The sequence below is a fragment of the Lampetra fluviatilis genome, chromosome 3 (genome assembly GCF_964198595.1).
Source record: "Lampetra fluviatilis chromosome 3, kcLamFluv1.1, whole genome shotgun sequence".
Classification (NCBI taxonomy): domain Eukaryota; kingdom Metazoa; phylum Chordata; class Hyperoartia; order Petromyzontiformes; family Petromyzontidae; genus Lampetra; species Lampetra fluviatilis.
Window position 1 is genome coordinate 12,021,420 of NC_136277.1, and position 12,027 is coordinate 12,033,446.

Genomic DNA, 12,027 nt, shown 5'->3' on the forward strand with positions numbered 1-12,027 from the left:
AGCTGGGTACGGGTAGGCCGTGAGTCACTGGTGAGTCACCGTTTGTCACTCATCTCCCAACGTCTTGTCTCTTCTCACAATTCAAGTTCCTAGAATCAACCCACCCGCGCCTGCAACGTGGCTTCATCCCAGAGGTCGCAATCAGGTACCCGATACCCGTACCCTACGTGTGTGTGTGCGTGTGTGTGGCTGCGTGCGTGTGTGCGTGTGTGCGTGTGTGTGTGGCTGCGTGTGTGTGTGCGTGGCTGCGTGTGTGTGTGCGTGTGTGTGTGGCTGCGTGTGTGTGTGCGTGTGTGTGCGTGTGTGGCTGCGTACGTGCGTATGTGCATGTGTGGCTGCGTGCGTGTATGCGTGTGTGCGTGGCTGTGTGCGTGTGTGTGTGTGTGTGCGTGGCTGCGTGTGTGTGTGTGCGTGTGTGTGCGTGTGTGTGGCTGCGTGCGTGTGTGCGTGTGTGCATGTGTGGCTGCGTGTGTGTGTGCGTATGTGTGCGTGTGTGTGCGTGTGGCTGCGTGCGTGTGCGTGTGTGCCTGCGTGCATGTGTGTGTGCCTGCGTGTGTGTGTGTGCATGTGTGGCTGCGTGCGTGTGTGCGTATGTGTGCGTGTGCGTGTTGTTGCGTGTGTGTGGCTGCGTGTGTGTGTGCGTGTGTGGCTGTGTGTGTGTGGCTGCGTGTGTGGCTGCGTGTGTGTGTGTGTGGTTACGTGTGTGTGTGCGTGTGTGTGCGTGTGTGTGTGGCTGCGTGTGTGTGCGTGTGTGTGCGTGCGTGTGGCTGTGTGTGGCTGCGTGTGTGTGCGTGCGTGTGTGTGCGTGCGTGTGGCTGCGTGCGTGTGTGTGTGTGGCTGCGTGTGTGTGGCTGCGTGCGTGCGGAGACACACACACGCACACCTGTGGAAGTCGAGGGTGAGATTGGAGGCCACGAAGATCTCCGTCACGGCGCGGCGAGTCGCGTTCAGCGACAATCCTCCCAGCGGGATCAGGGGCAGCATGTCGATGCACACTGCGCACAAAACACAAAGCCAAAGGTCCCCCCCTCACCGTATAGCCTCAAACCACCTGTCGGGGCAAGTGCTGTAAGCGAGTAGCAGCACCTATGAAGGCCGGCACTGTGGCGCACGAGGGGGTGGGTGGCCAGCACCACCACGCCCGGCCGCCTTTGTCTCCCCCAGTGGCGATGTTTACTACACATCACCACCACCAACAACACTACCACCACCACCACTAACCACCACCAACAACAACAGGCACCACCACCAACCAACCACCACCACCACCAACCACCACCAACACTACCAACACTACCACCACCACCACCAACAACAACACGCACCACCACCACCATCACCACCACCAACCACCACCACCATCACCACCATCACCACCACCACCAACCACAACAACGCACCACCACCATCACCACAGCACCAGCAACACCACCAGGGGGGTGGGTGGCCAGCACCACCACGCCCGGCCGCCTTTGTCTCCCCCAGTGGCCATGTTTACTACACACCGCACCAGGTGCTCATTTGATGGCTGAGTCGACCTAGGGGGGAGGCCCATGACCGGTTCAGATAATCGTCACCTGGTGTCGGGTAGTTAACATCTCCCAACTGTGATGATAATGATGAGAGAGAGAGACACCGCAAACTCCAAATATACAGCAGGCATCGTCAGAAGTCGGGATCGAACCCACGACCTCCTGCGTACCAGGCGAGGTAGTCAACATCTCGTAGGGTCTGGGATCGAACCCACGACCTCCTGCGTACCAGGCGAGGTAGTCAACATCTCGTAGGGTCTGGGATCGAACCCACGACCTCCTGCGTACCAGGCGAGGTAGTCAACATCTCGTAGGGTCTGGGATCGAACCCACGACCTCCTGCGCACCAGGCGAGGTAGTCAACATCTCGTAGGGTCTGGGATCGAACCCACGACCTCCTGCGTACCAGGCGAGGTAGTCAACATCTCGTAGGGTCTGGGATCGAACCCACGACCTCCTGCGTACCAGGCGAGGTAGTCAACATCTCGTAGGGTCTGGGATCGAACCCACGACCTCCTGCGTACCAGGCGAGGTAGTCAACATCTCGTAGGGTCTGAAATCGAACCCACGACCTCCTGCGTACCAGGCGAGGTAGTCAACATCTCGTAGGGTCTGGGATCGAACCCACGACCTCCTGCGTACCAGGCGAGGTAGTCAACATCTCCTAGCCACCGTGATGATGATAATAGAGAGACACCGCAAACTCCAAATATACAGCAGGCATCGTCAGAAGTCGGGATTGAACCCACGACCTCCTGCGCACCAGACGAGGTAGTCAACATCTCGTAGGGTCTGGGATCGCATCCACGACCTCCTGCGCACCAGGCGAGGTAGTCAACATCTCCTAGCCAGCGTGGTGTCGCCTTGCCCGCTCACCCTTCTCGACCACGGGGTTGATGCTGAAGGTGTCGTTGCCGGGGTCGATGGTGCCCGCCTTGTAGAAGCTGCGGCACAGGTTGATGGGGGCGATGGTTCCGTCGCCGTCCCGCACGTAGGCGTAGTTCCCCACGGACACGTTCCGTAGGCGTACGTACTGGCGGATCACGTGGTGGGGGAGGGCGGGAGGGCGCCGGTGTTATAACACTTCTTCCGCCCCCCCAGCCAACAATCGCCCGAGCTCTGTCGTCCTGGACTTACGAAGGTGACGTCGGTCAATAAATGTGTGCGTCACGTGCAAGACCACCATGGCAGAGGCGGTGTTGGTGGTGGTGTTGGTGGTTGGTGGTGGTGGTGTTGGTGGTGGTGTTGGTGTTGGTGGTGGGGTTGGTGGTGGTGGTGGTGTTGGTGTTGGTGGTGGTGTTGGTGGTGGTGTTGGTGGTGGTGTTGGTGGTGGTGGTGGGGTTGGTGGTGGTGTTGGTGGTTGGTGTTGGTGGTGGTGGTGGGGTTGGTGGTGGTGTTGGTGGTGGTGGTGGTGTTGGTGGTGGTGTTGGTGGTGGTGGTGGGGTTGGTGGTGGTGTTGGTGGTGGTGGTGGTGTTGGTGGTGGTGTTGGTGGTGGTGGTGGGGTTGGTGGTGGTGTTGGTGGTTGGTGGTGGTGGTGTTGGTGTTGGTGGTGGTGTTGGTGTTGGTGGTGGGGTTGGTGGTGGTGGTGGTGTTGGTGGTGGTGTTGGTGGTGGTGTTGGTGGTTGGTGTTGGTGGTGGTGGTGGGGTTGGTGGTGGTGTTGGTGGTGGGGTTGGTGGTGGTGGTGTTGGTGTTGGTGGTGGTGTTGGTGTTGGTGGTGGGGTTGGTGGTGGTGGTGGTGTTGGTGGTGGTGTTGGTGGTGGTGTTGGTGGTTGGTGTTGGTGGTGGGGTTGGTGGTGGTGTTGGTGGTGGTGGTGGTGGTGGGGTTGGTGGTGGTGTTGGTGGTGGTGGTGGGGTTGGTGGTGGTGTTGGTGGTGGTGGTGTTGGTGTTGGTGGTGGTGTTGGTGTTGGTGGTGGGGTTGGTGGTGGTGGTGGTGTTGGTGGTGGTGTTGGTGGTGGTGTTGGTGGTTGGTGTTGGTGGTGGTGGTGGGGTTGGTGGTGGTGTTGGTGGTGGTGGTGGTGGTGGGGTTGGTGGTGGTGTTGGTGGTTGGTGGTGGTGGTGTTGGTGTTGGTGGTGGTGTTGGTGTTGGTGGTGGGGTTGGTGGTGGTGGTGGTGTTGGTGTTGGTGGTGGTGTTGGTGGTGGTGTTGGTGGTGGTGTTGGTGGTGGTGGTGGGGTTGGTGGTTGTGTTGGTGGTTGGTGTTGGTGGTGGTGGTGGGGTTGGTGGTGGTGTTGGTGGTGGTGGTGGTGTTGGTGGTGGTGTTGGTGGTGGGGTTGGTGGTGGGGTTGGTGTTAGCGGTGTTAGTGGTGGTGGTGGTGGGGTTGGTGGTGGTGTTAGCGGTGTTAGTGTTGGTGGTGGTGGTGTTGGTGGTGTTGGTGGTGGTGTTAGTGGTGTTAGTGGTGTTAGTGGCGGTGTTCGTGGTGTAAGTGGTCATGTTAGTGGTGGTGTTAGTGATGTTAGTAGCGTTAGCGTCGGCGTCACCGTCGGCCGCCCCCCCCCGCTGCCTCCCAGCATGCACCTGGTTGAGCACGTGGGCGACATTGCCGAAGAAGTCGGAGCGCGTGTACACGGCAAAGGCGTCCTCCCCCGGCGTGTCCCGGTAGTCGCGCAGGAACAGGTGCTTGAACGTCGCCATGTTCTCCTCACGGAACGTGACCATCATCTGGTTGCTGAGGCCAAAGACCACCAGCTGCGGGAAGGGGGCACGGCAAGAGGGATACGGAGGGGGGGGGGTCTCTGTGTGAGTAGTCTTTGGGTCTCTGTGTGAGTAGTCTATGGGTCTCTGTGTGAGTAGTCTATGGGTCTCTGTGTGAGTCTGAGTCTCTGTGTGAGTAGTCTATGGGTCTCTGTGTGAGTAGTGTATGGGTCTCTGTTTGAGTCTATGGGTCTCTGTGTATGGGTCTCTGTGTGAGTGGTCTATGGGTCTCTGTGTGAGTCTATGTGTCTCTGTGTGAGTAGTCTATGGGTCTCTGTGTGAGTAGTCTATGGGTCTCTGTGTGAGTAGTCTATGGGTCTCTGTGTGAGTAGTCTATGGGTCTCTGTGTGAGTAGTCTATGGGTCTCTGTGTGAGTCTGAGTCTCTGTGTGAGTAGTCTATGGGTCTCTGTGTGAGTAGTCTATGGGTCTCTGTGTGAGTCTATGTGTCTCTGTGTGAGTCTATGTGTCTCTGTGTGAGTCTATGGGTCTCTGTGTGGAGTAGTCTATGGGTCTCTGTGTGAGTAGTCTATGGGTCTCTGTGTGAGTAGTCTATGGGTCTCTGTGTGAGTAGTCTATGGGTCTCTGTGTGAGTAGTCTATGGGTCTCTGTGTGAGTAGTCTATGGGTCTCTGTGTGAGTAGTCTATGGGTCTCTGTGTGAGTAGTCTATGGGTCTCTGTGTGAGTCTGAGTCTCTGTGTGAGTAGTCTATGGGTCTCTGTGTGAGTAGTGTATGGGTCTCTGTTTGAGTCTATGGGTCTCTGTGTATGGGTCTCTGTGTGAGTGGTCTATGGGTCTCTGTGTGAGTCTATGTGTCTCTGTGTGAGTAGTCTATGGGTCTCTGTGTGAGTAGTCTATGGGTCTCTGTGTGAGTAGTCTATGGGTCTCTGTGTGAGTAGTCTATGGGTCTCTGTGTGAGTAGTCTATGGGTCTCTGTGTGAGTCTGAGTCTCTGTGTGAGTAGTCTATGGGTCTCTGTGTGAGTAGTCTATGGGTCTCTGTGTGAGTCTATGTGTCTCTGTGTGAGTCTATGTGTCTCTGTGTGAGTCTATGGGTCTCTGTGTGGAGTAGTCTATGGGTCTCTGTGTGAGTAGTCTATGGGTCTCTGTGTGAGTAGTCTATGGGTCTCTGTGTGAGTAGTCTATGGGTCTCTGTGTGAGTAGTCTATGGGTCTCTGTGTGAGTAGTCTATGGGTCTCTGTGTGAGTAGTCTATGGGTCTCTGTGTGAGTAGTCTATGGGTCTCTGTGTGAGTCTGAGTCTCTGTGTGAGTAGTCTATGGGTCTCTGTGTGAGTAGTCTATGGGTCTCTGTGTGAGTCTATGTGTCTCTGTGTGAGTCTATGTGTCTCTGTGTGAGTCTATGGGTCTCTGTGTGGAGTAGTCTATGGGTCTCTGTGTGAGTAGTCTATGGGTCTCTGTGTGAGTAGTCTATGGGTCTCTGTGTGAGTAGTCTATGGGTCTCTGTGTGAGTAGTCTATGGGTCTCTGTGTGAGTAGTCTATGGGTCTCTGTGTGAGTAGTCTATGGGTCTCTGTGTGAGTAGTCTATGGGTATCTGTGTGAGTAGTCTATGGGTCTCTGTGTGAGTAGTCTATGGGTCTCTGTGTGAGTAGTCTATGGGTCTCTGTGTGAGTCTATGGGTCTCTGTGTGAGTAGTCTATGGGTCTCTGTGTGAGTCTTTGGGTCTCTGTGTGAGTCTATGGGTCTCTGTGTGAGTAGTCTATGGGTCTCTGTGTGAGTCTACGGGTCTCTGTGTGAGTAGTCTATGGGTCTCTGTGTGAGTAGTCTATGGGTCTCTGTGTGAGTCTATGGGTCTCTGTGTGAGTAGTCTATGGGTCTCTGTGTGAGTAGTCTTTGGGTCTCTGTGTGTCTATGGGTCTCTGTGTGAGTCTATGGGTCTCTGTGTGAGTAGTCTATGGGTCTCTGTGTGAGTCTGCGTCTCTGTGTGAGTCTGAGTCTCTGTGTAAGTAGTCTGTGGGTCTCTGTGTGAGTAGTCTATGGGTCTCTGTGAATCTATGGGTCTTTGTGTGAGTAGTCTATGGGTCTCTGTGTGAGTCTATGGGTCTCTGTGTGAGTAGTCTATGGGTCTCTGTGTGAGTCTGCGTCTCTGTGTGAGTCTACGGGTCTCTGTGTGAGTAGTCTATGGGTCTCTGTGTGAGTAGTCTATGGGTCTCTGTGTGAGTCTATGGGTCTCTGTGTGAGTAGTCTATCGGTCTCTGTGTGAGTAGTCTATGGGTCTCTGTGTGAGTCTATGGGTCTCTGTGTGAGTAGTCTATGGGTCTTTGTGTGAGTAGTCTATGGGTCTCTGTGTGAGTAGTCTATGGGTCTCTGTGTGAGTCTATGGGTCTCTGTGTGAGTAGTCTATGGGTCTCTGTGTGAGTAGTCTATGGGTCTCTGTGTGAGTCTATGGGTCTCTGTGTGAGTCTATGGGTCTCTGTGTGAGTAGTCTATGGGTCTCTGTGTGAGTCTACGGGTCTCTGTGTGAGTAGTCTATGGGTCTCTGTGTGAGTAGTCTATGGGTCTCTGTGTGAGTAGTCTATGGGTCTCTGTGTGAGTAGTCTATGGGTCTCTGTGTGAGTCTATGGGTCTCTGTGTGAGTAGTCTATGGGTCTCTGTGTGAGTAGTCTATGGGTCTCTGTGTGAGTCTACGGGTCTCTGTGTGAGTAGTCTATGGGTCTCTGTGTGAGTAGTCTATGGGTCTCTGTGTGAGTCTATGGGTCTCTGTGTGAGTAGTCTATCGGTCTCTGTGTGAGTAGTCTATGGGTCTCTGTGTGAGTCTATGGGTCTCTGTGTGAGTAGTCTATGGGTCTCTGTGTGAGTAGTCTATGGGTCTCTGTGTGAGTCTACGGGTCTCTGTGTGAGTAGTCTATGGGTCTCTGTGTGAGTAGTCTATGGGTCTCTGTGTGAGTCTATGGGTCTCTGTGTGAGTAGTCTATGGGTCTCTGTGTGAGTAGTCTATGGGTCTCTGTGTGAGTCTATGGGTCTCTGTGTGAGTCTATGGGTCTCTGTGTGAGTAGTCTATGGGTCTCTGTGTGAGTCTGCGTCTCTGTGTGAGTCTGAGTCTCTGTGTGAGTAGTCTGTGGGTCTCTGTGTGAGTAGTCTATGGGTCTCTGTGAATCTATGGGTCTTTGTGTGAGTAGTCTATGGGTCTCTGTGTGAGTAGTCTATGGGTCTCTGTGTGAGTCTATGGGTCTCTGTGTGAGTAGTCTATGGGTCTCTGTGTGAGTAGTCTATGGGTCTCTGTGTGAGTCTATGGGTCTCTGTGTGAGTCTATGGGTCTCTGTGTGAGTCTGCGTCTCTGTGTGAGTCTGAGTCTCTGTGTGAGTAGTCTGTGGGTCTCTGTGTGAGTAGTCTATGGGTCTCTGTGAATCTATGGGTCACTGTGTGAGTAGTCTATGGGTCTCTGTGTGAGTAGTCTATGGGTCTCTGTGTGAGTTTGAGTCTCTGTGCGAGTAGTCTATGGGTCTCTGTGTGAGTCTATGGGTCTCTGTGAGTCTATGGGTCTCTGTGTGAGTAGTCTATGGGTCTCTGTGTGAGTAGTCTATGGGTCTCTGTGTGAGTAGTCTGTGGGTCTCTGTGTGAGTAGTCTATGGGTCTCTGTGAATCTATGGGTCTTTGTGTGAGTAGTCTATGGGTCTCTGTGTGAGTCTATGGGTCTCTGTGTGAACATGTTTGTTCAACGTCTTTCACACAGTGCGTAACCACACCGTGCGTGCTGGCCGAAGGACAAACTAAACACACAAAACGCAGTTTTGACTAAATTAGTTTAACCATGGGGAGTTAAAAGTTGCATGGCTCCCAGTAGCTTCCTCATGCGTTGCTGTTAAACGTGCGCTATAAACTAGGGGCGATGACGAAACGTGGCCTATACACTTTTTAGTACTTCTTTTAAGGCCATACGCAGTCTTCTTGGTTCTTTTGGTAAAGTCACGTAGAAGGGAAATAATAAAATAATAAAAATAAAACATAATAAAATAATTCTCACGGCGACGTTTCGGCCACAACGCAAGCAGCCGTCCTCAGGCGAAGACCAGGTCTGTCGGAAAGACAGCGTCTGAATGAAACACCACCAAGCTTGGCAGCGTATATTTAAGGTGGGTTAGAAGAGGAAGGGCGCCTTGACAAAGGAATTTGCATATCAACAGACCTGTTCTTCACCTGAGGACGGCTGCTTGCGTTGTGGCCGAAACGTGGTGAGCATTATATTATTATGTTTTATTTTTATTATTTTATTATTTCCCTTCTACGTGACTTTACCGAAAGAACCAAGAAGATGAATCCCTGCAGTCACGAAAGCTTTAAATCGAAATTTAATTTATCTTATTCCATTTCTCTTTAACTATTCTTTACCAGGTAAGGCCCACCGAGCCATCACAGATGACAGCTCCCACAAAGTGGCCTATCATCACGTGGACAATTTATTGGAAGCCAAATTATCTCGAAACCCACGTTGACTCTAAATCAGAGGTCGCAACCGGGTACCCGATACCCGTACCCTACCCGATACCCGGCTACCCTTACCCGGCCGGGTACGGGTAGCCGTTTGCGACCCTGGTGTGGCCGGGTACGGGTAAGGAATCAAAACCCGTTTGCGACCTCTGCTCTAAATGTGGGGGGGGGGGCGGGAAACTGGAGGACCTGGAGAAAAATCCACGCGACCGCGGGGAGAGAGACACGCAAACTCAAAATATACGGCAGGCGTCAAGGGCTGGGATCATACCCATGATCCTCCTGCGTACCAGGTGAGGTAGTCAACTTACTTCAAGGCGCTTTACAACAATTGCACGCGAGATGATCGAGATAACAATGGGCAGGTTGATGTTAAATGTGGTGGTAGTGGTGGTGGTGTAGTCATGGTGACAGTTGGTAGAACAGGCGGGAGTGGTTGGGGTAGGCCTTGGTCGTCGCTGGGGGTGAGGGTTGGGGCGCCCCGGTGGCTAGGAGATGTTGACTACCTCGCCTGGTATACAGGAGGTCGTGGCTTCGATCCTGACCATGACGATGCCTGCTGCTGTATATTTGGCGTCTGTGTGTCTCTCTCTCATCATCATCACGGTGGCTAGGAGTTGTTAACTACCTCGCCTGGTACACAGGAGGTGCCGTGGCTTCGATCCTGACGTTGATGATGCCTGCTGCTGTATATTTGGAGTTTGTGTGTCTCTCTCTCATCATCATCATCACAGTCAACATCTCGCAACTGTGATGATGATTATGAGAGACACCACAAACTCCAAAAATACAGCAGCAGGCGTCGTCAGGGTCGTGATAAAACCGACAACCTCCTGCCTACCAGGCGAGGTAGTCAACATCTCGCAACTGTGATGATGTTGATGATGAGAGAGAGACACCGGAAACTCCTTAAATACAGCAGCAGGCATCGTTTGGGATCGGAACACACGACCTCCTGTATACCAGGCGAGGTAGTTAACATCTCGCAACTGTGATGATGATGATGAAAGACACCACACACTCCAAAAATACAGCAGCAGGCATTGTCAGGGTCGGGTTCAAACCGACGACTTCCTACCTACCAAGCGAGGTAGTCAACATCCCCTATCACCAAACGAAACCGACGACACAACACCACAACGGGATGGTGATGGGGATGAGGGGGGGGAGGGCACGTCACCTGAATGGTCACCATGACGATCTTGAGGATCTGCACTCCCATCTTCCAGGGCTTGCGTCCCTTGACGCGGAACTTCTCGCAGGGGCTCATGAAGAAGAAGCGAATGTCGCGCCTCATCCGGCCTTCCGCGGCCGCCAGCCCGCCCAGCAGCGGCGTCTCCTCGCCGTGTGCCTCCGACTTCGCCATGGATGCCGCGTTCGTTAGCTCTGCGCGGAGGGACGGGCGGGCGGGTAGGTTAGCCCAGAGGTCGCGACCGGGTAACCGATACTACCGGTACCCTACCCGATACCCGGCTAACCCGTACCCGGCCAGGTACGGGTAGCCGTTTGCGACTCTGGTGCGGCCGGGTACGGGTACGGGTAGGCTGTGAGTCACTGGTGAGTCACCGTTTGTCACTCATTTCCCAACGTCTTGTCTCTTCTCACAATTCAAGTTCCTAGAATCAACCCACCCGCGCCTGCAACATGGCTTCATCCCAGAGGTCGCAATCAGGTACCCTATACCCGTACCCTACCCATACCCGGCCGGGTACGGGTACCCATTTGCGACCCTGGTGCGGCCGGGTACGGGTATGGGTAAGGAATCAAAACCCGTTTGCGACCTCTGGGTTAGCCCCGTGGTGAGGAGTACAGTGGTGAGGCGTACAGTGGTGAGGCGTGCAGTGGTGAGGAGTGCAGTGGTGTAGTGTACAGTGTGTAGTGTAATGTTTAGTAGTGTACAGTAGTGCAGTGTATCATGTAGTGTATATTAGTGAAGTGTATAGCAGTGTTATGTATAGCAGGCGAGGTCGTTAACATCGCAACAACTGTGATGATAATGATGATGAGAGAGAAACCACAAACTCCAAAAAGACAGCAGGCATCGTCAGGGTCGGGGATTGAACCCACGACCTCCTGTATACTAGGCGAGGTAGTGATGCATCATCACCATCCCAACAAAAACACTCCCCCAGATGCTCACCTACATCATCACCATCCCAACAAAAACACTCCCCCAGATGCTCACCTCCATCATCACCATTCCAACAAAAACACTCTCCCAGAAGCTCACCTGCATCATCACCATCCCAACAAAAACACTCCCCAGATTCTCACCTACATCATCACCATTCCAACAAAAACACTCTTCCAGATGCTGACCTACATCATCACCATTCCAACAAAAACACTCCCCCAGATGCTCACCTGCATCATCACCATTCCAACAAAAACACTCCCCCAGAAGCTCACCTGCATCATCACCATTCCAACAAAAACACTCCCCCAGAAGCTCACCTACATCATCACCATCCCAACAAAAACACTCCCCCAGAAGCTCACCTGCATCATCACCATTCCAACAAAAACACTCCCCCAGAAGCTCACCTACATCATCACCATCCCAACAAAAACACTCCCCCAGATGCTCACCTTCATCATCACCATTCCAACAAAAACACTCCCCCAGATGCTGACCTACATCATCACCATTCCAACAAAAACACTCCCCCAGTAGCTCACCTACATCATCACCATTCCAACAAAAACACTCCCCCAGATACTGACCTACGTCATCACCATTCCAACAAAAACACTCCCCCAGAAGCTCACCTACATCATCACCATTCCAACAAAAACACTCCCCCAGATACTGACCTACGTCATCACCATTCCAACAAAAACACTCCCCCAGAAGCACACCTACATCATCACCATTCCAACAAAAACACTCCCCCAGATGCTGACCTACATCATCACCATTCCAACAAAAACACTCCCCCCAGAAGCACACCTACATCATCACCATTCCAACAAAAACACTCCCCCAGATACTGACCTACATCATCACCATTCCAACAAAAACACTCCCCCAGAAGCTCACCTACATCATCACCATTCCAACAAAACACTCCCCCAGATGCTCACCTACATCATCACCATTCCAACAAAAACACTCCCCCAGAAGCTCACCTACATCATCACCATTCCAACAAAAACACTCCCCCAGATGCTCACCTACATCATCACCATTCCAACAAAAACACTCCCCCAGATGCTCACCTACATCATCACCATTCCAACAAAAACACTCCCCCAGAAGCTCACCTACATCATCACCATTCCAACAAAACACTCCCCCAGATACTGACCTACGTCATCACCATTCCAACAAAAACACTCCCCCAGAAGCTCACCTCCA

General features: G+C 53.1%; 1 protein-coding gene across 2 annotated transcripts in view; it reads right to left on the reverse strand.

Moving 5' to 3' along the window:
• Positions 1-12,027, reverse strand: part of LOC144952241 (mucolipin-3-like) — a 54,829-nt gene that overhangs the window by 20,034 nt on the left and 22,768 nt on the right. For both annotated transcript variants that reach the window (XM_078882679.1, XM_078882670.1), the window contains exons 2-5: positions 9,850-10,055; positions 4,050-4,220; positions 2,409-2,565; positions 884-995 (exon numbers count right to left, since the gene is read on the reverse strand). In XM_078882679.1, coding sequence (XP_078738805.1) covers positions 884-995; positions 2,409-2,565; positions 4,050-4,220; positions 9,850-10,055 — 646 coding nt within the window. The remainder of the gene's footprint in view (positions 1-883; positions 996-2,408; positions 2,566-4,049; positions 4,221-9,849; positions 10,056-12,027) is intronic.